The 26,543-nt window shown below is 31.6% G+C and overlaps 1 protein-coding gene across 49 annotated transcripts in view; it reads left to right on the top strand.

Annotated features, from left to right (window-relative positions):
* RIMS2 (regulating synaptic membrane exocytosis 2) overlaps window positions 1-26,543 on the top strand; it is a 572,125-nt gene that overhangs the window by 347,894 nt on the left and 197,688 nt on the right. For 26 of the 49 annotated variants that reach the window (XM_067711541.1, XM_067711531.1, XM_067711540.1 and 23 more), the window contains 4 exons: window positions 8,777-8,845; window positions 11,068-11,224; window positions 12,860-12,976; window positions 21,584-21,649. In XM_067711541.1, the coding sequence (XP_067567642.1) occupies window positions 8,777-8,845; window positions 11,068-11,224; window positions 12,860-12,976; window positions 21,584-21,649 (409 nt within the window). The remainder of the gene's footprint in view (window positions 1-8,776; window positions 8,846-11,067; window positions 11,225-12,859; window positions 12,977-21,583; window positions 21,650-26,543) is intronic. The other 23 variants (XM_067711534.1, XM_067711552.1, XM_067711550.1 and 20 more) reach the window with 1 other exon arrangement.

Raw genomic sequence — 26,543 nt, 5'->3', positions numbered from 1 at the left:
ATTTATACTTCCTACAGCAGTGAATGAGGGTTTGAGTTTCCTTATATCTTACTTTATATTTGGTATTTTTAGTTGTTTTCACCCACCCATTCAGGTGGGTGTGCATTATTACCTCATTGTGGCTTTAATTTACATTTCTCTAATAACCTTTTCTTAGGTTAACTGGCCATTTAGATATCCCCCTTTATGAAGAGCCTAGTCAAATGTCTTGCCCATTTTTCTTTGGGGTTCTTTATTTTTTTATTGGTTTATGAGTGTTTTCTAAAGTATAGATTTGAATTAGTTATAGGATATATGTATTGAAAATGTATTCTACTCTATGGCTGGCCTTTCCACTCTTTAATGGGATCTTTTGGTCGATAAAAGTTTTAAATGTTAATGTATTTTAGTTTTCAATTTTTTCTTCAAGGTTAGTGCTCTTTTTGGCATGATCTATATAAAAAAATCTTTTCTTTGAGATCATAATGATATGTTCCTATGTTTTCTTCTAGAATAGTGCTTTACTCTTCTTATTAAATCTGCAGTTCATCTGGAATTAATTTTTTATTTTGTGTGAGGTAGAGATCAAAACTCATTCTTAATCCCATGGATCGATGCTGGTATACAGATATAAAATTTATTATTTACTATTATTAAGAGACTCCTAATAACTTTTCCATATATTATTTTGAATTTTGATTTAACAATATATGTCATTTGTGAATAACGACAATTTTTTTCTTTCAAATTGTTATAGCTTGCTTTTTTTTCTTTCTTAATGCCTTGACTAGGTTGTATAATAAAATACTGTGTGGAAGTGACATTGTTGAGTAAAAGTTGGCATCTATGTTTGGTTCCCCTTTCCTTGGGAAAAGCTTTAAATATTTCCCCATTATATTTTGATATTTTTTGTAAGATTTTTGTGCTACTTTGTGAGATTCAGGAAGTTCTATTTTATTCCTAGTTTGACGGAAATTTTTAATCATGAATGGATTTGAGTTGTGTTAGTATTTTTCTGTACACATGGATATAAACATGATATTTCTCTTTTATTCTACTAATGTAGTAAATTGTATTGATTTTAAATGTTAAAGTTATCTTGCACTCCTTTAATAAGCCCAGCTATCTCATGATGCGTTATCATTTTATGTATCTCTGGATTCAATTTGTTAATATGTGTAGAAATTTTGCAACTGTATTCATGAGAGATAGAGTGAGGGAGAAGGATTGTCTTTTCTTTTTTTCTTTTTGTAACATCTTATTTGCTTTTGTTATCAGTGTTATGCTGCTGTGCTCATAAAAGTATTAGGAAATTTTACTTCTTTTTTATTTGATGTCTTTTATTTTCTTGTTTTGTAATATCCTTGTCAAGCTCTGACTTCAGTGTTTTTCTGGCCTCATAAAGTGTTTGGAAGTGTATCCTCATTTTCTGTTTTTTGAGAGAATATGTACATTATTGGTATTCTTTTTTCTATACGTGGTTAGAAGTATTCACCATGTATGTTTCCAGGGTTGGCAGTTTCTCTGTGTGTAGGTGTTGAATTCCAGTTCCAATTCCAATTTCTCTACTAGATTTAGAACTATTCAAAATTTTATGTTTTCTTGTGTCAGCTTTGTTAAGTTGGATTTTTCTTAGAATTTGAATATTTCTTCAATTTTTAAAAAATTTATTTGCACTAAATTGTTCATAATAGCATCTTATTATCCATTTAATGTCTATTGAATGTGTAGTCATGTCCTCTTTTCCCTTATATGGTAATTTGTTCCTTTTCCTTTTTTTGTTCTTGGTCAGACTTGCTGATGAGCTATCGATTTTACTAGTGTTTCAAACAGTGAACTTTTTGTTTTGTTTACTTCTAGGCTGTATGTTTGTTTTCTTTTCCATTAAATTTTCTTCTTATTCTTGTTATTTCTTTCCTTTCTTTAAGTTTAATTTGTTTCTCCTCATTTCAGAAGGATACATAGATAATTTTTAATGTGGTGTGATAATGTTATTGTACTTTCATTTACCTGTGGACTATTTAGGAGTGTATTGTTAAATTTCCAAACTCTAGGGATTCTTAAAATATCGATATTGAGCATAATTGCCCTCTTATCAGAGTACATACTTTAAATAATTGGAATCTATAAAATTAGTTGTTTGCTTTATGGTGCTACATGTAATCAATTTTGGTAAATGTTCTTGAAAAGAATGTTTATTTTGTCACCGTGTGGTTCATGTTCAACATATATCAAGTTTATCAGGTTTATTAACTTTGTTTTTCAAATTTTCTGGGTTGTTTTTTCTGATTTTTCATCTGATTACTCCATCAGTTATTGAGAGAAGTATGTTAAAATCTCCATGTGTGATTGTGGACTTTTCTCCTTTTAAATTTGTCACTGTTTGCTTTATATATTTTGAAGTTATGTTACTAGGTACATACATACAAATCCAGAATTGTTATATATTTTTCCTAATAGACTGATAATTTTGTCATTACATAGTGTCTCTCTATCTAGGAATACTTCTTCCTTAAGACCTGCTTTGTTTGATGTTTGCTGCTTTTTTGTTGTTGCTGTTACTTGTTTTGAATGGTATATCTTTCTCAATCCTTTTATCTTCCACCTCTTTGTGTCCTTATATTTAAGATTTGTCTATTGAAAACAATGTAGAGTTTCTCTTCTTAAATCCATTCTGATAAGATTTATCTTTTATTGGGATAATTTTACATTTACATTTAATGTAATTTCTTATAAATTTTGCTTAATATTTTACACATCATTTATTTTTGGTTTGTCTTTTTTCTCCTTTCTTGCTTTCTTTTGAAATCTACATTATTTTAATGACATCAACAAATATTTAGTTGCCTGTTATGTTTATTGTGCTTGATATTGTGATTGGTCCAAAGATTCATTATACTTAGGTAGCAAGCAAAACCCTTATTTACAAACATGTATATGAAATACAATTTAAAAAAAATTATATTTAATCTGACTCTTAGGTACCCATTTTCCTAGTCAAATATCTGTCTTATTCCTTCTCCTTACCTATTCCCAACACTCAACAGAGGTTCTAGAAAACCTCTAAAAAAAACCCTAGGCTTAGAAAACTCTAAAAAAAGACAACGTTCAGGAAAGACCCACTAATTTTTATTCCTTATTGAGCTTCACTGATATGTCCCAGTGTGCAATGGTTACTTGAAGCCAAGTCTACCCATGGCAATTTTTACTAATGCTGGTTGCTGTGGTACTTAGCATCCCGCCTTCCCAGATGCATCATGTAGCTACTATCCTGGAATCCTAAAATATCACTGGACTCTGGAGAGGTCCTAGAGCCTGGATTCCTATTATTTACAAGGCTCTTTAACCATTGTCTTCTTACAGATTCTGCCAAGTCTTGTCCTTTAGCAGGGTAAAGAATAAGTAGAATTTCAGTAAATAGAGGTGAGAGAAGTAAACAGTAAGTTTGGAAGGGTAAAGACAAATGTCTATCTTGCTTATAAATGAAGATTCATGTATTTTGGAATTGGAGGATGTTAAATGTAGTAGATATTAGGGAAAGCAGCAAACTGCGATGAAAAAAATTAGGGGGAAATGGCTTTCCTGTATTTGTCTATTTATTATTAAAATGTCTGCAATAAAAATGTAAGCTTTAATTAATATCTTGAAATATTTTAACAACTAACCTATTTCCTTACTTGAAAACTTTTTATATATTGTGATTTTTAAAATAGTGAACAGAAATTTTAATTTTAGAAAGATGAAAGAACTATATCCTTGACAGAAAACACTCATATTCACTCTCTAAGGTCATTTTAAAATATTAGGTACTTTACAATATTTGTGGAGAAAGAGCTACAGTTTGAAAACATTAGTGTCTTTAATTCTATATTGATTATAGTGATGCCCTTTTTACAGTTTTAATAGTATAATCCTTTGATTTGTTTTTTGTAGATGCCCTTTATCAGTTTGAGGAAGTTTCCTTCTCAGTAGTTTGCTGATACATTTTATCATGAATGGGGGTTAAACTTTTTCACATGATTTTTTTACATCTATTAAAATAATTTTAAACTTGCATGTATAAATGAAATAACTTCAATAAGCATTAAATTAGAACTAGAGAGAAAAATCAACAAATGTACCACCATTAAAGAAGAGTCTAATATAATTCTCTCTCAATCACTTATTGGTCAACCAAACAAAAATTTAGGGATGATAGAAGAGAATCAAACTACAGAATTAACAAATTTAATCTCATGGTCGAAGAACTCTGAACCTAACATTTGATGAATTCATATTCATCTGTTATGTCCATGAAACACTTGTAAGAATTATTAATGTACTATTCAATAATTCATTTTTTGACAAATTTCAAAGAATTGTTATGCTGTAGGCTATTTTCTTCAACTAGAGTGTTACTATGTAAATTTTTTTAAAAAGAGATAAATTATACCCATACGTTTGATAAATTTTAAAAATAAACTTGTACTCTAAAGAACATTTTTTTCAAGATCTATTATCTCTGCAACTGTCATGGATTATTCAGTTAATAGTGTCTTAAATTTAATGAAGTATGGTAAATATCTTAAAGACCCAAGAAGAAAATACCTAGAACTGAACTTTAATGAATATACTACATACAAATATTTGTGTAATGCAAAGAGGTACTTGGGGGAGAATGCTTATGTTAACAAAGCATTTGAAGGTTGAAAATTACGACATACTCATTCAGTTTTTTAGGAAAAGAATAATGAAATAAATTAAAAATAGAAGGAAAGAAATCCTAACAATAAGAGCAAAAACCTAAATAAAACAAGAAACAAATTTCTAGTTAAGGATTATGGAGCCCAAAATTTAATCCTTTAAGTGAATTACAAAATAAACCTGTAGTGGGCTTCCCTGGTGGCGCAGTGGTTGAGAGTACGCTTGCCGATGCAGGGGACACGGCTTTGTGCCCCGGTCCGTGAAGATCCCACATGCCGCGGAGCGGCTAGGCCCGTGAGCCATGGCCGCTGAGCCTGCGCGTCTGGAGCCTGTGCTCCGCAACGGGAGAGGCCACAACAGTGAGAGGTCCGCGTACCAAAAAAAACAAACCCCCCAAAAAAAACCTGTAGTGAAGAAATAAAGAGAAGGTACGGTTAGTATTCAAATGGATGTATAATTGATATATCAGAAAATAGATTATAAAATAAAATTTAAACATTGTAGCAAGCACTTTGAAAACTTACACAAAGTGAACAAATTCCTGTAAAATATATAATTTACTAAACCTTGAATTAATAGGTCATTCTACATCTACCAAAAAGTGGAATTAGCAATTTAAAATATACCCACAGGGCTTCCCTGGTGGCGCAGTGGTTGGGAGTCCGCCTGCCGATGCAGGGGACACGGGTTCGTGCCCCGGTCCGGGAAGATCCTGCATGCCGCGGAGCGGCTGGGCCCGTGAGCCATGGCCGGTGGGCCTGCGCGTCCGGAGCCTGTGCTCCGCAGCGGGAGAGGCCACAACAGTGAGAGGCCCACGTACCACACAAAAAAAAAATAATAATAAAATAAAATATACCCACAAAGGAAACACCAGACCATGGTAATTTTATAGATTAATTCTCTCAAAATTTCAAAGAACAGATTTTTTTTTTTTAATCTACACAGATTCTCCCAGAGAATAAAAAAGGACTAATTCTCAGTATTTAGTTGGGCTAGTGTAACCTTGCTTCTAAACCAAAAGGTTAGTACAGGAAGGGAACAGGCCAGAATGAATTGTAAATAAAAATTGAAAATCCTTTATGAAATATCACTGAACTTATAAGAGACTTTCCTCAATCTTACAGAATGTAAATTCAGCAGATATCACTTTAAATGGATAAATATTAGAAAAATTCTATTTAAAATCAGAATTTAGAAAGAACTGTAAACTTTCTCTGTTTCTTTCCAGTATTATGCTTACTAGCATAGAAAGACAGGAAAAAGAAAGAAAAAGGCATTAGGACTGGGAAGTAAATTGTCTCCATAGAAAAATTCCAATTAAACCATAATAAATTTATTAGAAGTAAAGAAAAAAAGAGACTTTAACAAGATGGTTGATTAACATTATTTTACAATAAAATTGCATTTCTGTTTATGAGCAATTAGGTTAGAAAACATAATTTTAACAGTATTTCTAATAGCAATAGAAATGATAAGATACAAAGGATAAATCCAACAAATGTGGAAAATTTGAGTGACTGAAGTTAAAAATTTCATAGAGAGATCTTAAAGAAAACTTAAATGAAGAGAATGCCATGTTCATGGCTAGTAAAACAATGCTGTAAAATATGCCATTTCCCCCTGAATTGATGTATTGATTCAATGCATTTCAAATCAAAGTCCCTATAGTATGTTTTTGTGCAGTTTGATAACCTGAATCTAAAATTTAAATGGAAGAGCAAAGGAGAAATATCAAATATATGAATAATTAGGTAAACGATTTGCTTTTCAATATATAACATTGTAATAATAAAGACAGTGAGTTACTGGTTTATAGATAAACAGCCTGTACAAGGAAAAAGAAGTAGAGCACCAAACAGATCCTAGCAGATAGAATACATTTATTTATAGCAGAAGTGACATTGCAGATCATTGTGGAAAGATAGAATGATTAAATAAACAATGCTGAGATACGTGTTATCATATAGAAAGTGAAGTTGCATCCATATCTCATGCCGTACAGAAACTTAGTTCAAGATGGATAGGATATAAATGCACAGAGCAAAATTTTTAAACTTTCAGAAGAAAATAAGGGTATCTCTGTGCTTGTATAAAAGCTCAGGAAATTTCTTAAAGAAATTTTAAAATTTCTTCTCTTTAAAAGAGAAGATTGATCCATTCAGTGACATTAAACTTAATTACTTGATTTCATCAGAATGTGACAAGATCCACATAGAACATAACTGCAATATATTTAGCCTCTATAGGATTAATATCAAAATAGGTCAAGACTTCCATCAGGAAAGTAATCAAGATTCTGAAAGGCAGTAGCATTTACAAACCACATATATACCTCACCTCCCACTCTCACCCGCACCCTCACACACAAGAGGGTTCATAAAGGCTGATAAAATGAACTTCATCTTTTGCTGGTGTCATTCTTATTTTACATTAAAGGCAGATCTGATCCTTGATCAATATGAAAAGCACGTAATCTTTATGCTCTGTACTGTACCTGGCACATTAAACTAATCATTGCTTTGTCCTTGATCATTTACAAGGTGAAATCTTGTTACAAGCTGAGCAATTCTTCTTAAGTCTCCTCAATAGCCTCATCTGTGTTATCCCTCCTTTCTCCCAAGTTCATTTAGAATGTATGTCCTAATTCTATAAATCCTTTTGTGAGCATTCTGTTGGGATGTTGTCAGATAATGTAGTTTCCATATTAACTGGTGCTATAAGAGCCTCAGATTCAATTGGGTCCAAAACTTTATGACATATGGATTTGGAAGAAAAATAGTAGTGAGTACACTCAGTGGGACGACATGACCAAAAATGATAGGTATTACCTAATCATTAAAAGGAGAAAAACAAGAACTGCAGTTCCTGGCAAAAAAGAAAGACTCCCTCTCCCAAGAAGGCAGGGATTACAACAAAATATAGAGAGAGTATTTCTAAGGGGAGGTTGCAAATGTTGGAGGGCATTCCTAGAACATTTTAATTATTGCTATTTTATGCAACATGAGCTTTCAGTGTTTTATAAACCTTACAGGAAAGTATTTATTTTCTGATAACAGAGTTTAGTCGATGTAATGAGTAATGAATTATGTAAGTAGATGGACAAAACAAGTTCTCTTTTGAAATAGCAACACTGTCTTCATTTATCATTAAATATTTTCTGATACCAAAGAAGGGAAAAATGCTTTAAATAAAAGTTTCTATTATGTAAGGTGTGCCTATTCCTGTAGGCACGTAGGTATTTTCTCCATGTAGGAGAAAAGATAGATTAAAAAACAAATTATAACATGTTTATTTATATATGTGATATGTGTCATCATTAAGTGTGAGGACAGTCTGCTTTAGCCATCAAAGCTCTACTTAATTCAATTTAATGTTATTTTTGCCATAGCATGATTAACGTTTTAAAGTTTTGTTATAGATTTGTGTTGTAAGGAAAACAGACACAGGGCTCTTGAATTATAGTAATCATTATTGTTCTGTCTTATGTTGTTTCTTAGAAAACATAACACAGTTCACAATGTGTAAGTCAGTTTGTGGATGACTTATTTCTCGTATTTTTCTCAAAGCAACTAAAGTAATAGTAAGGGAAGGACATTTAAGATGTCTTAAATTATGCTTCCTCTCCATGAGTGTGAAAAATAAAGATTAAAGAATTGGGTATATTTAATTCATTAGTCATGCATATTAGAAAAAGACACATGAATGTCTTTGAATATAACATTGTTTGTATTTTGAAGTTTACTAGATTTAAATGCCTTTGTCTAAAAGCATCTAAAACTGACCTGATTGAGCTATTTTTGACTCGGCTTTTTGTCCAATAGATTTTATCAATCAGCATCAAATCACTAACATGTATTATTTAATATTTAATATTATTTCAGGCTTTAATCCTTTTAGGAACTTTACCTTATACATTTCAAAAATAATACCCTCACATAATGAAATATATGTAAAAACAGGTGTTTGTAAGGTCAAAATGACTTTTCTTCTCTCTCTCTTTTTTTTATTCTCAAGTATTCCATTCAAAATCCTTTCATTTGTTTTTCAGGTTGGTGAGGGGTTTTTTTCCTTAAATGATCAGCAATTTTAATTATTGCTATTGTTTGCTTCATAGGGTCTAAGAGAATAAGTGATAGTGAAGTCTCTGACTATGACTGCGATGATGGAATTGGTGTAGTATCAGGTAAGAATTTCAGAATTATTTTATAGTGATAATAAGGAAGTGTGACTCATCATTATTTACCAGTAAATATGTAAATAGGTAGATAAATGTAATGAGGTACAAAGGACTTGCCTCTTTATGCCCCCTCCCCCGAAACAGCCTATGGCAGTTTAAACTGAATAATTCTAGTTGCTGGAATACCTGTACCAGTTCTTAGATTGAATATTCTATTGAAAGATGTCTCATAAGTAATACCAATTTTCTATTTTTAAACTACTAAGTAATAAGGATTTCACTATAAATTTGAGAAGTTATATAACTGAAACTTCTTTATACTTCACTAACTGTGAAAAAAATCTTTCTAACATCACTAACATACCCAAGTATGTCAAATATCTGAATCCACTTTTTGAAATTTTTTCATTGTTGTTATGTGGATTAGTATCAGGTGCAGCTACATTTTGAAATTATGGTATTGTGGTTTAAAATATTGCCTCATTTATGGTTAGAAATTTATCTGATGATTTAATATTTTAGGTAAGTAGCTATTTTTTAATAAATTCTGGCAAAATTTTTATATATATTATACTCAAAATATTATAAAAATGTTTGATTCTCTTCTTCTTGAAGGTTAATTAGCTCAGCAAATTTCATAAGCATAACTAATTTTATCATGAACAAAATATGTTTTATTGTATGTAAGACGTGCTGCAGTTGCATCAGTGACTGATAGTTTTTGTTGGACAGTTTTTGATAGAATATGAGTCAGTTTGCATGCTACCAGTGTACTACTTTTAAAAAACCCAATGACTATCTTTTAGTCTTTATTTTTTGCACTAAGGGTTAACAATATATTAATTCACTAAGACTGCAAAAATATTTTTCATGTTTTATGGTTTGTGAATTAAACCTTAAAAAGTCATATTTCTCATGATCTCTTGCTTGGAGATCGTTAGCAGTTTTTTCCTGCTTGTGTTCTAGTCCTTTAATTGACTGTTCAACTTCTTCTCTTTATTAAATATCTAGCCACATCAGATTTTTTCCACCCAAAATATTTTCCTTCAGGTCATTAAAGCTCTTTATCTTGATGCCATTTTTGGCATATCTCAATTCTTTTATTTTCTACTTCCAGGATAACAAAAAAATGATCATGTTATTATGTTTCCATTCTGTTAAAGGAACTGTATCTTTTGAAAAAAAACTTTTCAGGAATCATTCATTATTTTGGTTAGTACTCTCTGGAAAAATTTTTGTTGTTACAGAATAGTATTTCACAAACCTACACAATTCAAGGTGTTTACCCTGGGTTCATTACTTTTTACTACCATGAAACATCATGGTTTCTTGTTTCAATGTTGTTGTTAATTTTTTTTACTATATAGTGAATCATTTAATAATCCACTGAGGAAAAAAGACTGCTGTAATATCCTATATGTTGTTATTTTGAAATCCAGTGTAATTTTTGAGACATGGTTTTTTCATCATATACCATATTTTAATAACGCATTTGAAAGATAACATTTCAAAAACTACAGTACCATAGTCCTGATGTTGATGTTTATAAAAAGGATATGGAGATAACTTCAAATGCTTGGAATATATCAGAATTTACATATTTACTTCAAATGGTATTCAGAGTGCTTTCTAATATTGTTTATTTCTTAAAGAAATAACTATAGAGTATAGAAATTAGAAACTTTTTGTCAAGGTAATCATTTTATTTATTTATTTTTTTAAATAGATCTTTATTGGAGTATAATTGCTTCACAATACTGTGTTAGTTTCTGTTGTACAACAAAGTGAATCAGCCATATGCATACATATATCCCCATATCCCCTCCCACTTTTTTTTTTTTTAACATCTTTATTGGAGACTCCCTCCTTTATAATTGTTGAGAATTATTTGAAGCTCTTCTAGGTCAATGAAGAGATGAAAATGTTTTTAGAATAAACTTGAATCTTCTACTGAAGATTATTAACTGTGTAAAAAAGTTTTACTCTACCTAGCATAGGGCCTTGGACATAGTAGCTCTCTAAATATTTGAATATTTGTCTTTCCTTTTCAATTTAAGTGTTTATAAAATATTATTTTATCTTACTGTTATGCTTTATTCATTATGCTTTACATTTAGTATATTCAGAGCTTTTCAACTTCACTAACATTTTATGCTTTTTCAGTGAAATACAAAATATAAGAGATCTTAGTGTATAGATAACTATAATCTTAATATTTCCACCTTTAGATTATCGACACAATGGTCGAGATCTTCAAAGCTCAACATTGTCAGTGCCAGAACAAGTAATGTCATCAAACTATTGTTCACCATCAGGGTCTCCTCACCGAGTGGATGTTATAGGAAGGACTAGATCTTGGTCACCCAGTGTCCCTCCTCCACAGAGGTAAGACAGCATAACATTTTATTTGTAAGATGATATTATAAGCCTATTTATCATAAAATATTATTGGAAATTTTCAAAGATAATAAATTCTTGTAGAAAAAAGTTACTTAGGGAAAAACATACCTGCTATCAATAGCTTATATAATGAGAGTAAGATGAAATATGGGCTACTTTGTAACTTTAGATGACCTATATATAATTTTATAGCTATAGTTATAAAGAAGATCCAACTTCCAGTCTCATATGTATATTGAGCAGATCTAGTTAGACCCAACTAATTATACTCATGAATGATACAGATATTGATAATTTAAGAAATTGGAAAAAAGAACATTTGATGGAGCTATACAATTAAGAACAATCATGAGAAGACTAAAAAGGAATGCATGGGCAGTGGGAAGAATTGCTTGGAAAATCTGCAACTCCAAGTCTTATGCTTAGTGGAAAATTCTGATCAATCCAGTTAAGTACAGAAAGCCTTAATGGAGTAAGAACCATGGAAATAATGTGTTTCCTAACAGGAAGTATGTGCATAATTTCACATTTTATATACTTGCAATGTTTAAGGAAATTTGAACTCTTAGAATGACAGCCTTATAACACTTATTTTAAATGAGTAATTGAGTTAGTTTTAGGCATTTAGACTTAGAATTTTAAATTGTAATCTTAATTTTATACATGGTATTGCATTATTTAAGAGAAAAGGTTTATTATATTTATAAATTTAACAACTTATAAGGATATTAAGGACTTTAAAAGTGTTAATTTAGACAATTAATTGAAGAGAAAATCTAATATGTTAAGTTAACAAACATAGTTTAAAATGTTTGAAGATGTTGAATTAACTAAATTTATAAATGGGACTAAAATTATTAAAAGTCTTCTGAAAAGTAATTGTTTAAATGTGGTAGGCCTATCAGTAGAGTAATAAGATTTGTAATCTGAAATTTAAAGTGCAAGAGAGAAAGAGATTTTGAATTTGTAGCTTTAATAAATTAAGTCCTTTCTTGTTAAAAAAAAAAAAAAAGAATGCTTGACTTTTACCAGGGAAAAAGTATTTGAACATGCCAATAGAAAATTGGCATGGGTTTTAGATTAGATTCACCTGCACATAATAGAAAGCCCGTAATAACAGGAGCTTATGTAAAAGGTTTATTCCATCATGAAAAAGAAGTATATAAGCAGACAATCCAGGCCAAGGATGGCAGCTTAAAAAAATAGTCATTAATCAATTCTAAAGACATCAGTTTAGATTTTAAAAGAAATAGCAATTAATATCCCTAAAATAAGATCCACCAATATATTGTCTATAAGCAACATGCTGAACTCATTTTCACCATACAAATCTATTCCTCCTCCTGTGTTACATAGATCCTTATCACTACTATACACCTGGGAGTCATCCATTCATAGTTTTGATAATCCTTATCTCCATCCCCATTGATATTAGCTTACTTTTATGTTATACCTCTGTTATAGCAGCAATCTCCTATTAGTTAAAACAAAACAAAAACCTTGGACTTGACATTACAGTGATTTTTGTCTTTTTCTACTATCTTTATTAATAAACTTTGTTTCTTAGTATAATATGTGACTATGGTCTATTAAGATATTTAATGGATCTTGCTATTTCAGTCGGAATGTGGAACAGGGACTTCGAGGGACACGCTCTACTACGGGACATTATAATACAATTAGCCGAATGGATAGACATCGTGTCATGGATGACCATTATTCTCCAGATAGAGACAGGTAAATATGATCAAATACTATTAGAGCTTATTATAATTGCTGCCTTCAGGAAGAAGGTATTACCATAAAATATTTTCATCCTGAACTTGGGTATTTCTTATCTTAGTTTCTAAAACCATATGCTTCCTTTACAATACCTACATTGATTCTTGTGATTGCCACGTCATTAAAAAAAATCAAGGAAACAAAAATAACCTTTTGTTTGGTAAGAAAAAAAATTCATTTTGCTCTTTCAATTTTCGTACTTTGTTAAATCAAACCAGTTAAGTTAGTGAATTTGCACATGAGGTTATAATGATAATCATGAGGAAAACAAGATGTTTTATTATTTTTACCGTATCATAACCAATTATCATATAGAAAAATACTTTCATGAGACAACACATTTAAAGTCTTTTACATTCATCTGGGAAATAAGTGTGACTTTTTTAATATAAAAGTGTTAAGACAAGTTTGGTTTGTTTAGGAAACAGACGCAAAAACTGATTCACGAAGAGGTTTTTCCTCATGACTTTCAGTAAACCTTTTAAGCAACTTAAAGAATCATGCTTGTCAGCTGCTGTACTTGAGAGACTTCTCTGAATTTGCTCTATTAAATGTGATATACTTAGAAGTAATATGCTATGTTTCAATACATACGTTAATTACTACTAATTTTTTTAAGTTAAGCAAATTGGTTAACCCTCTAATTCATGGTTTGGTTACATATAAAATAGAAAATGCTATGATATATCCCCAAAACTATTAAAAGGATTTAAGATAAGGATTAGGATAGAAAGCTTAAATTACTATTCTGAGAATATTATGATGAAATAACACAGGAACTCAGAAGTCTCTTTGTATGCATCCTAAACTAATTTTAGTAAAAACACTTGGGGGTTTTCAATCAATTGATATGAAAATTTGCTGTCAATATTTATATATTTAATTGTTTTATCTAAATCTAGGTTTATACTCAGTTCATGCTTATAATTTCATTGTGTTGGAGTACACTTTTCCAAAAGAAAAGATAGGGAATATCTTAGTCTTTAATAGTGTCAAACAAGTGTTGGCTTTTGTGTCTGAGATCTAAGAAGAAATAAGAAATTATTAAATTAATATCTTTCTTAGTGTTGAATGAAAGTTAATGTAATGTTTTATTTCTTTTTCATTTATTTGACTTTTTCATAGTGGTCTGTGTCTTTAGGGGTAATTATAGGCATGCTACCTATAGAAATTGATGCTTATCAAGTACAATAATAGTGAATATGTTAGTGTGATTAAGAAGGAGTCATATTAGGGTGAATAAATGAGTTTTTTGATACCTAACAGAACTTAAGTAATTTTTGGAAATTATTTATGTAATGATTCATAAACTCCTTGTTCATTGAATGTTTGTTAAACAAATGATGAGGGAGAAAAGTCTGAAATGGCTTTAAATCTTCCAAGTTTATATAAAATGGACTTGATATTTTCTCTGAAGATAATACGGTATGGTCTAAATCTTGCAGAGAAGAATAGAATAAAATTAACCTCTAGAATTATACTTACAAACAAAAATAGTCATTATCATATCAAATGCATAATATTTTATCAATATTTTAAGACATATAGCCCTAAGGCTAGTGACCAGAAAAATGCTATTAAATCCTTCATATTAGTTAATATTTGAATTAGTCATAATTGAAATGTCATATTTTCTTGTTTACTTTATAACTTTATGAATCTTTTAGTTTAGCAAAAATGTTCAAGTAATTCAGAAGTTTTGGGGAAAGATGATCCATGTGGTTTCATTACTTTTGTGTTGTACATTACCAGATCATAATTACTCTTAATTGTGAGCTGTTTCAATTCCTTTTTGAAATAAATAAAATAGAATTTCATTTAAATAGGACTGTAAAACCATTTCTAATATATTAATTTTGAATTATTTTTGTAATCATTATTCATTAACATGAAGAATCAAAAATAAAAATACAGTATTATTCATGTAGGTAGTCTATCATATTATTAAACAATGGGTTCTTAATTTCTGTTTTATCCTAATATTCTAAAAGATTTTCTATAATAGAATGCATGTGAAAGCATTGTAATTTTTATGTACTATTTAGAAGGTAAGAATACTTTAGACCTCTTACAGTGAACTTTCATGAACAGCATTTTATAGAGTCAATCAATAATACTGTTGATTAAAAAGCCTAAAAGAGAATTTCCTTTGAGAGAGTAGGTAAAATTCAGGTATTTTGAGTGGTGCATTAACCTTTCTTGTCAGTAAGAATTGACACACTGACCTTAATAGTATTTCATGGAATGTACTTTTTTCATAGGATTTGGAACCAAATGGCATTGGGTTTGAATTTAAGCTTTTTGCCACTTGCTAGCGGTGTATCTTTGTGAAAACGAATCTCTTTAACACTTGATTTCCTTATCTATAAAATTAGAATATTAGTACCAACTTTATAGGGTTGTTGGGTAGATTAAGTGACATAGTGCCTCCAGTTGCATGGTACTCAAAAAAGGTGGCTTACTCTTAACATTTTAAAAGGATTTTTGGCTTACACATAATTTACATTTTAATGTGCTTATCAATTAAGCAGAGAAATCAGTCAATTCAGGTGTTTTTTAAAGACGTTTGTAGAGAATATAGGACATGAGTTGTACCTTGAAAAAATGGGCATGTTTATTCAGGCAAGAACAAAAGCAAAGACACAGAGGCAGAATACACATGTACATCAGAAAGACCCAGTACGAAGGATGCAGGACTTGGAAACATATTGGAAAGTGTGAATGAAGATAATGGCTTTTACATTGGCTATATTGGGTGAGAAATGATGCTATTTGGCATTAATTTGTAGTACCTGGTTAAACTTAAGGGTGTAACAATATCCTTTTCCTATAGGTAACATAAAAAAAATTATATATAAAATTTTGATTGGATCTTTGCACATCTCACTTTATTTTCATGAGTCAAATTCCTGTTATGTTTTGAAAAGAAAGTAGGTTCATTACAAGTAATTCAGAAACTTGGATACAAGGATATTAACTAAAAATGATTAATTGTAATGGACATCTTTCATCTTCCTTTTCATCGCCCATACTTTTTGTATCATTGTTTCTCTGGTAAATCCTGGTAACTGCTACAACAAGGAACATCATTTTTCTGGGGCAAACCATGTGACTTTAGTATTAGAAATATTTCAAGAGCTTATTTGTTTATAGGAGTTAATTTACTATTAGAATAAGTGTGGAGTACTAGATACTATTTCTGTAGCATGTCAGAGATATCTTACAGTACATATTTTTATGTCTATCTTAGAGACCGAAATATATTGGTTGCATTTAATTCCATAGAGTATACTTTTAGCATAAAAAGAAAAAAAACATAACACTGGCAGAAGATATATTACTTCATAAACTTTTTTCTTCTATGCATTCAATGAATACATTTATATTCTAAAAAGAAAAATGCCCTGTTATATGGATCTCTGAAATACCTCACACACATGCTATTTCTCTACTCTTTATCAGGCAACCAGCTACCAGAAAGTGCCAAACATACCTATAACTATTTATAGTCTTTTTGTGGTCCTTTCAGTTATAAACTATGAGAGAAATGCATCTCTGAAAGTTTGAAAATATAGAGAAAGTAAATGAAAAGAGAGAATTCATCGTACAAAAACAATACAACTTTTTATTCATTATATTTCAGGAATATATTTTAGCTTATTTAAATCATAGTATATTTTAGGAACTATAAGGTAGCAAAACAGTAACAATATCAGAGACAGAGCAGAAAGTTTGGAATTAGGTTGAGATTGTTGGAAACTTAGCTTTCAAAATCTACAGGTTACTTAAGAATAAGATTTTTATCTCCTTTTGCAGTCCTTTTTATGTATCTGCTAGTCCTAAAAGGTAACATTCAGGCTAATGAAATATATAGAAGGATAATTCATAAAAAATATAATTTTGTTTTGTCTTCGAAGATTATATTTCTTAGTAAGAATCAGAGTGTGTCAGGAAATTGGATCAGTAATCTTGTTCAGTTCTTTGAATAGTGATATTTTTTTCTCATGATTTGAGAATCTGTTACTTCATTTCTTTCTCTTTTTAAAATTTAGTCACTTTTTTAGTTTTCTATTTTATTCTTTCACAGTGAATTACAGCTCTGCTCAATTTTTTAAAAATTTCAAACAAATTGGATTAAATGCATTTTGTAATATAACAACTTTAACTCATTATGTATATTCATGACTATTGCTTAGATTTTATAATATCTGTTAATTTGGGGAGAAAAGTAAGAATGCTTTAATAGAGAAGTATAAATAAAATGTTTTTAAGTTGTACTAATTGGATGCAGCAAAGGACTTCTGTATCTTAAGTGGATTTTAGGGGGCTTACTAAAACAGTATGGTTAATTTGTGTAATATTCATAGATGCGTCTTTATACTTTTCACTCCATCTCAAGGCGGGATCATGACCAGATTAGGTTAAGAGGTATAACATATCTATAGAAAAGTATATAGTCAGGGTTCTCCAGAGAAACAGAACTAGTAGGTTGGATAGAGAGAGAGGGATTTATTTTGAGGAATTGGCTCACATGAATATGGAGGCTGAAAAATTCTACCATCTGCTGTCTGCAAGGTGGAGACCCATGAAATGGTGGTATAATTCAGACCAAGTCCAAAAGCCAGAGAACCTGAGAGCTGATGGTATAAATCTCAGTCAGAGGGCCAGAGAGTTATGAGATGTCTAGCTCAAAAATGAGGCAGGAAAAAAGGGAAAAATTCCTCCTTCTTCTTACTTTTGTTCTACTCAAGCTCTCACCAGATTGCCTGAGGTCCACCCACAATGAAGAGGGAAATCTACTGATTCCACTGATTCAAATGAGAATCTCATCCTGAGACACCTTCACATACATACCCAGAAATATGTTTAATGTGGACACCCCTTGGCCAATTAAGTTGACACATAAAATTAACCATCACAAAAAGGGAAATAAAACAAACTGTTGCTTGATGAAGGTGATTCCTGTACAATGTTTTCTTTCGTGTTATAGAGACAAAATTAATTATAAACCTCCCCAAGGAAAATATTAGAAATTGGATGATGATATATATGTTCTATGATATGAAAATTTTAACAAGCTTTGAATTTTACACATTTTTGTTACTCTTAAGTAATTTTCAGAGACAGTTGATTCCTTTTTAATGCAATAAATCCCAACATCACTACTGCTGGATTTTCTTTCTCCTCTTGTAAAGCCAAGAAAGTCTCTTTTTGATACCATTTTCCCTATTTTCTTATACGACATAGGTTTGTAATTTTTTGTTTACAGTTCTAGAATGTTTCTATGATTATGTGAACAACTGCTCTCTTTGGACAGTAGGTTGACCATGAAAACAGTGTAATTGTGTTATACTTTTTAGTTCAACCCAAAATATATTTATTGAGTGGGTCAAGCATTATGCACAAAGATTTAAAATAGGCTTCCTCCTGGTCTAGATAAACAGATGATCCAACTGATTATACTAAGTAATTCATACCAACTAATTATACAATATACCAACTAGTTATAAAATGTAGAGGACTGGGAGGCCTAAGCATAGTAGTGTTGGAACAGATTGGAGAGAAAATTACTTGCTTGTATCTATTGGAAAGACCTTCAAAGAGAAGTTGGACTTTAAAAATGAGAAGAATTTTGAAAGGCAATGAAGTGGAGACAGGGAGTATGATGGGCATTCTTGGATGAGTGATGAGCATGAACAGAGTCTGGAAGTCAGGAGAGTATGGGATATATTTAGAGAATCTTAGGTAGTCTGTTGTACCTAGATAAAAAGTTGTGGTATGGGAAAAGGGAAGTAATAGGAGATGAAGATTGAATGTAGCTTACAACTTAGTTGGCGTACCATTTTAAAGAATATATACTTGTTTTTTGATATGGGAAGGCATTGAAGGATTTGGAGCAATGTGCCTACATGATCAGAAACATACTTTGTAAATATACTTCCATAGACAGAGTGGACCAGGAGAGGGTTGGATTCTGAAGGAAAGGAGACCTAATAGAAGGTTATTTCAGTGGACATGGTAAGCCTGATTTAAGGTAGTGGCAGAAGAAAAGGAAAAGAAGGAATAAATCTGAGTTATTTAGGCATTAGAATGGGCAATGTTTGTAAATCAATTGAATGTGGAAAATAAGGAAAATGGAGGAGTTAAATTTTGAGATTTTAAAGCTTGGTTTATTAAGTAAATACTTAAATCCTTAGTTGAAAGTGGAATTAAAAGAAAAGGAATAGCTAAAGTATTATATTAAATTCCAAAGGGGGATTAAAGAGTTATATATGAAACTAGAAGGGCCTTTAGAGATTATAGGGTACTATGTTCTAAAGAGGTACGTGAAGAATTGCTGTTGTAGGTAAGGATGAAGCCAAATGGGTAGGGTCTAGGCTTCTTCCTCCCTCTGTAGCAGTGCCATTTTGATTTTATTGAATTCCTAAATATTGGTTTTACATAAAATTTTGTTTGAAAAACAACTGGTCTTCCGCTCAAAAAGAAAGTTGGAAAACTACTGCTCCAGCCCCCTTATTTCACAAATGTAGCACCAGATGTCCAAATAGGCCAATGTCTTGCTTGTCTCACAATTAACATGTGTTTTTCTAAAATGCCTACATGACACTCAAGCAGCCATGTGGAGATCCCAGGAAGCCCCTGGAAATGTGAAACCCAAAGATAAATCAAGGCTAAACCAAAGTGAGAATTTACACTATAAAAGCAAATAATATTATCCAGAAAGAAGGTGTTGGAGTATAAAGAAGGTCGAGGAACAAATCTTGGGAAACCACTGTCTCTGAGGAATAAAAAGAAAGGGAATCAGTAAGTGAAATGGATAAAGAAGCACTTAATAGGCAGAGACCGGACCAATGTGTACATGTTAAGAGCCTGAATTTTGGCTGAAGAAAGCCCAGAGTTTGAAGCCAGTCCTGCTACTTACTTTACGGCCGTGCGCAAGCACTCACAGCCTGGTTTCTCTGTCTGTGGGAATACTAGACCGTATCTCAAAGAGTTGTTACGGGAAGCAAATGAGATCTAGACAAAGCTTTAATGGAGTATGTGGCACATAGTTAAGTGTTATATAAACACTATTTTTTTTCATTGAAGTATAGTTGATTTACAATGTCATGCCAATCTCTGCTGTGCAGCAAAATGACTCAGTTATACACATATAGACATTTTTAAATATTCTTTTCCATTATGGTTTATCACAGGATATTGAATATAGTTCCCTGGACTATACAATAGGGCCTTGTTGGTTATCCATTCTAAACTTCTAATAGCCAGAGAGAATAGTGTTTCAGAAACCAAGAGAGTGTCAAGAAATAGAGGTTGAAAATCATTGTCTAAAACCATAGATAAGTGGAGTGTGATGAAGATCAAGAGGAAATTAAAGGACTTTTTAGAATTTCACAGGTAATATTCACAGCTTCAAGAGAATGATAGAGACAGAAATCAAATCACAGTAAGCTTTAAGCATGAGAAGTGAGAAAGTCGTAGCAAGAATTGTAGATATGTCTAAGATGTTTTATGATGAAAAAAAGTCAGAGGAAGGCAAGGTTAGTGAAGTTTTATTTTTAGGATTAAGTGCAGTTGTGGAAGGGAAGGCATGAGACAAAAATGAATGAAGCAAGGTCATGTGGGAAGTAGGATTACAAGTAGAGGAATTGCCTCTTCGTTTGCTGCAAAAGAGGACAAGTGGAGATATAAATATATATGTACTCTATATTTAGAGGTGTTGAGAGAGACCAAGATTGGTTTCCATTTTTTACTGAAACATAATGATCTTCTGCCAAAATTAAGTGTTTTGACATGAAAGACTTAAAAAAATAGAAAAATTTTAGATCAGTGCTATAGAAAGAAGAGAATCAGCTACAGAAGGGTAAAAAGGTCAATGTGCTACTTTGATGGCTTATGGTAGTCATGAGGCATGAAGTGTAGCAGAGCCAATAGCATGTAATAAACATATAATAAACATAGTGAATGGAAAATGGATAGCATCTGATACATTTACAAAATAAAATTAGTATTCAATTAAAGGAATTTGAATCAGTTTGCTCCTTTCTAAATGGAATTTTATAAACTCTTTTAGTTACTTTTAATTAGTAATGATTGAAAAAGAAATAGCAACCTTATAAAATCTCCTAAGTGTGATAAGTATTAGAAATTACCTCTTTTATTATTTTCCTCTTAAGCTTTCTGGTTATTTTATTATTTTTCTCTTTCTACCTTTCCTTCTAAAAAATGAGAAAGCATCTGTATTGTATAACATTTTATAGATGGTGCTAAAGATGTTTGAGTGATAATTGATAAGATTTTATTTTGAAATATTATTTGTTTAATCTCAATTTGTTACATTTTCTTGTGTTTTGTTTTAGAATATTTAGCATATTTTAACCTTTAGCACTGCCATATTACAATGGACATTGGGAGGAAGGAGCAAGCTTTCCAGTAACAGTTTTCATTTGCTTTGCTTACTATCTGCTTATCTTTTTTGAATCTCACTTTTAAAAATTAAAATGTACTTTCTCATTTCTTTCCTGAGTCTCATTTATATTCTTGTTTCTACCATGCTTGCAGTCATTTTCTTACTCTACCTCGCTCCAGATACAGTCAGACCATTGAACATCATCACAGGGATGGCAGGTATATTTTTCTTACAATTGAGTCTGTTCGTAGAATTGCATGTGCCTATCTATTGATATGATATAACTCACTTCTATTTTTGTTTTTTATATATACATATATGGTTATTGATGAAACATAGAAGTATTATCCTTATAAAATAGTAGAAAATAAAGCATATATAAACACTTTAATTGTGTTAGGATGTCAAAAATATAGCTTCCCTTAATGGGCTAGGATCATCTCTGATGATTCTAAAAGTTTAACTCACCAGAAATTACATTTGACTCTTATTACATACAAAAGTAGAATAATAGTATTATTAAAAATTAATTGCATTTGACAGCCCACCTTCCTCTGCAGCACTAGTTGATAATTAGATATTTAGGCAGAACTAGTTGATTGGTACATATCTTAACAACCCACTTCCCCCACCTCCCTCTGCAGTCAGTCCTTGAAAGTGCTTAGGTTGGGCTGAGGTTTATGAGGGTAAGCTCAGGTTTATGGTTACCTTGTCAAAGGTGGCTGTGATCTACTCGTTGGTTATGGTAGATGAACCCAGATCCCTGGAGAATACTGAGTCTGTCTACCGAGACCCAGTATTTCTAGTCTACCACCATTCTCCTTGTACTGAAGGGAAATATAAATTACCTGGCATTTAACAGAAAGGAAGATTAGCTTTCTAGTTAATCCTAGAAGGAAATCGAGTGGGGAAAGAAGGTCTGTAAAGCTTGCAGTTTCTCAAGGCTAAACGTAGCTTTAGGGATTTGAGCCAGTTCAGTGACAACATTTTTAGGCCTGGTAGGCAGAGAAAACGGCAATAATAATGTGGTTGTGGATTTAGCTGTATAGATAAGGAATTATGTGCTGTACTCACTCTGACTATGGTTTCAAAGTGATTTGGGTTATGTGTGACCACTTTTATCCTATTAGTTTAGTTAATTAAGAGTTGATAATGAAAGAGCTTAGAAAAAAATAATTGAAACTAATGGGTAAATTCCTAAGGATTGAATTCATTTAGACAAATGTGGAAGGAAACATAGAGATATCATCAATAATAAATTCCTAATAATTCAAATTTTGTGATGTCTTTCAGTAAATGTAATTGAAATTTAGTGCCTTCCAGTTTATTATATGATAGTGGTTATTGCTATATTTTATTTTCTTTTACATTTCTCAGTCTCTTTTTCTGTTATTTTGCTTCAATACTAAATAATTTTTACTTTGTTGTTGTTAATGACTTTTATTTTTATTATTGCTGTATATTACATTCAGACTATTTTTTGGTTGCAATGATCATACATTTATCTTACAGAAATGTGAAAAGCAGTTTTATAATTTATAATTGGGCAAAAAACAGTTTTATAATCCTTATAATGGGGCAAGACCTTTCTTAAGGTGGGTGGCGTGAATGAGACATTACTGATTATAGGCTTATTCTTCTTACACTGGTATCTTTCCAGTTAAATATAAATTAAGATCATGAACCACATTAGTTTTTTATACTCTGTATTTTTCTTAATTATCAATAAGTAGTTTGTCTGCTTCATATCATTTATTCTTTCAGTAACCCAACATAGATAGAACCAGTTCTTTATCAGCTCTAGGTTGGTTATCAATTTCATATACTTACTCAAATTCTCAGTCTCAGCCTAGCTGGCCTATTTTGATAGAGAGATTTCTGAATTGTCTTTTGTGCCATAATTTAGTTTATATTCAGGAAACACAATATCATTGATGTTTATATTAAAGTAACACAAGGTTAAAAAAATCAGTTTTAGAAAACAAGTTATCAAATAACTTACTATAAGATTTGCTGTCACTGAAATGATTCAAATCTGTGAGTCTAGTGTATACCTACTCTGGAAAAGTTGGATAGATTTTGTGAGAATGCAGTCTTTAGTTGCTTTTAAAAATATTATCTTTTATCGTTATTACTTTGACACATACAAAAGAATGTGTGCATGTTTCAAAGCATAGTAATAAAATAAGCATTTATGAATCTACTACCCGAACCAAGAACCAGAATGTATGGTTGGTTATACTCCTTGCATCTACCTATAGGCTCCTTGCCTATTGCATTCGTATGCCTCTTCCAAAGAAGTAGTAAATGCTGTACTGAACATTCAGCTTAATATTTCCTTCCTTTGTTTTTTTTTTAAAGTGACTTTGATCATTAATTTCACTCTGCTAACTTCCTGAGTTACTCAGTCCCGCTGACTCCCACTTAAATCCACTATGAGATTCTGGGGATTGTTGAAAATATAAAAACTCTTCTAGTCACCTATCCCTTCTTCTTTATTTATTACTGTAACATTCCATGCTTTCTTGTTTAACCCCTGAACCTTTGTAGGTAATACAACTGAACACAATCACCCATTTCCCTTACACATTGATATCATCTGTTGACCTCTTGGTTATGCTATTTTATGCATGTGGCTTTAGTTTTCCTCTTTATCACAATTTCTGCCATGAGCCTGAGTGCTGTTAGCATTCACCTGAATGATCTATTCAGCACCCACTCACTTCCTTGACCATCTCAAATTAGAGGTAGTGAACTTTACCCCCAGTTCTACTTCACTCAGTCACTCCCATGACCATGCTCTGAATATTATCGTCACTTGAAATTGTTCTACCTTTGAAATCTTTTTAATTTTTTTAAAAAATTTAATATTTTATATAATTTTTAAAGGTTACTTTCCATTTACAATTAATACAAAATACTTCACTCTTGGACAAGAACTACACATGGTTCCTTCTTATTCTTTCATTGAGTTACTTTTAACTCATTGGTTCTTTTATCTCAATAGACAACTCCACTCTCTTTACCCATTTACCTTTCCCAATTAGTCTCCACTTTTCTTTACTTACTTACATATCCAGAGGTTGAATCCATTCTCAGAAATATCCTCAGTTCCCTTGCTACATTGTTCTGCTTTTACCTATTTGACAAAGTCCAAATGTGGATCAATCTCTGTCTCTTGCCAAATGGTTTTTTATCTAAATTACCCAAGTTCTCCCTAACTACCTACTTGAGAAAAAATAACTGAACATTTAAAGGAAAAGTGACCTCTTTATTGAGGATTGTGGAAAGAATAAAAAGAAATTGGCACCAACTTTCTAAGTATCCAGTTTCCTGGTCTAGATTTCAAGGTGGCATTAACTATCATGGTCGGGAATTCCCGTTCTGTGAATAAATATATGTTAATAGTTCCAAGTAGACCATAGTTTGGCTGTATGAAATCTGGAATTTCCTGAATAGAATAAATGTAGTAAACTCAACATGGCATCTCCAATATGTGAAGAATCAGAACAATTGGTCTCTCTGTTTCATGTTTGTAAAATGAAATATTATGAGTGCTTTCTCTTTGGAACAGATGAAGAGAAGCTTAAATAATGTTTGCTAAACTTCTTTTATATTACTTCAGGAAACAAATATTTAACTAATATTAAGAATCAAAACTTCTTTTTCTTCTGAACAGGTTATGCTGACCAGTGCAAAATTATCTCTGATCATTGTGTATTTTAAAACACATTCAACATTTAAACAAACATATTTAGAATGGATATCAGGTTACCTTTTATTGATTTCCCTTTAAGATATATCCTTTATTTCAATAAATACATCTTTTATATTTTAAAATTTACCCCCAGCCCTACTTTTCCTCCTAGTAATTATCTTTACTTAAAGCTATACATAGCATATTAAGGAATCACTGACATTGCTGGTGGACAACGTGGCAACTTTTACATAAAAATGCGATGGAGGAGATGACAACTAGGCTCTATCTTAAAGGAAGGATTAGAATTATTTAGGGGGAGGTAAGGTAGGATGTTGGTGGAATTTTCAAGAAATATATGAGCAAAGTTACTAAAGTAATAAACACCGTGTTTTAGTGCTGTTGGAGCATTAGCCACAAGGCAGGGAATAGCAAGAAATGAATCTGGAATGATAGAGATAGTCCTGATTATGAATAACCTTGTATACTCTCTTAAGGAACTTAGGTCTAAGACTGTATGTGATAGAGGTACTTTGAAGACTTTTAGTTTGGGGATGGCTATAATACATTTATTCACTCTAGAGTAATTACTCTAGAGACTCTGTGGGTGGTTGATTTGAGAGAAAAGGGTATGGAAAAGAAAAGCACATACCGAGGTATTTGCCTTGTTCTAGGACAGCAGAAACTCTTTGAGGGCCTGAACTAAGTAAGGTAGTGGATGGAGAGATAGAAGATGAGAGTTAATCAATTAAAATCAATAATACTTGGTAAACAATGGGATTTGGATGTTGTGGGGGAACCAAGAGTCAAGAAACGCTCCTAGTCTTACAGCTTGGGTAACTGGGTGCCTGTGGTACCTTAAAAAGATGGGGGGAATTGTTAGGAGAGGAATCAGTTTCGGTGAGAGACAAGTTCAGTTTTGGAATTATTGAGGGGGCTAAGAGGAAACCTCTAGCAAGGAGTAAAATAAATAATTTTCAAGCTTAAAGTAATGTAGTCTACGTAGAGCAATTTGCGAGTAAATTTACTACTAGTGGGAAGTAGCCACAAAGTGAAAGTGAAATCAACCAGAAGGGCTACCCATGAAATGAGAGCCAAGGAGTTTTCCTCTGCCATGGGAAACATTATCATTTAAGTGGTAGATGAAGGAAGAGAAATTTCTGAAGGACATAGTGAAGGAAGAATGAGAAAAGTAAGAAGAATAGAGCTAAAAAATTAGAGAGTTTTAAGAAAGAAGAAATAATGTCAGCAATAAAAATAATAAAGGAAAAACGCCCGTTGATTTGTCAAGGGAGAAGTCACTGGTGACTTCCACTGATGATTTTGGAAGGGTAGTGAGGGAAGAAAGGCAGAATTCAGTGGCCTGAGGCATGACTGAGAGATAAGAAAATAAATACACCAAAAGAGTGTGGAGG

Source organism: Pseudorca crassidens, chromosome 17 (genome assembly GCF_039906515.1).
Source record: "Pseudorca crassidens isolate mPseCra1 chromosome 17, mPseCra1.hap1, whole genome shotgun sequence".
NCBI classification, from domain to species: Eukaryota; Metazoa; Chordata; class Mammalia; order Artiodactyla; family Delphinidae; genus Pseudorca; species Pseudorca crassidens.
This window is presented reverse-complemented; position numbering and strand designations above follow the sequence as displayed.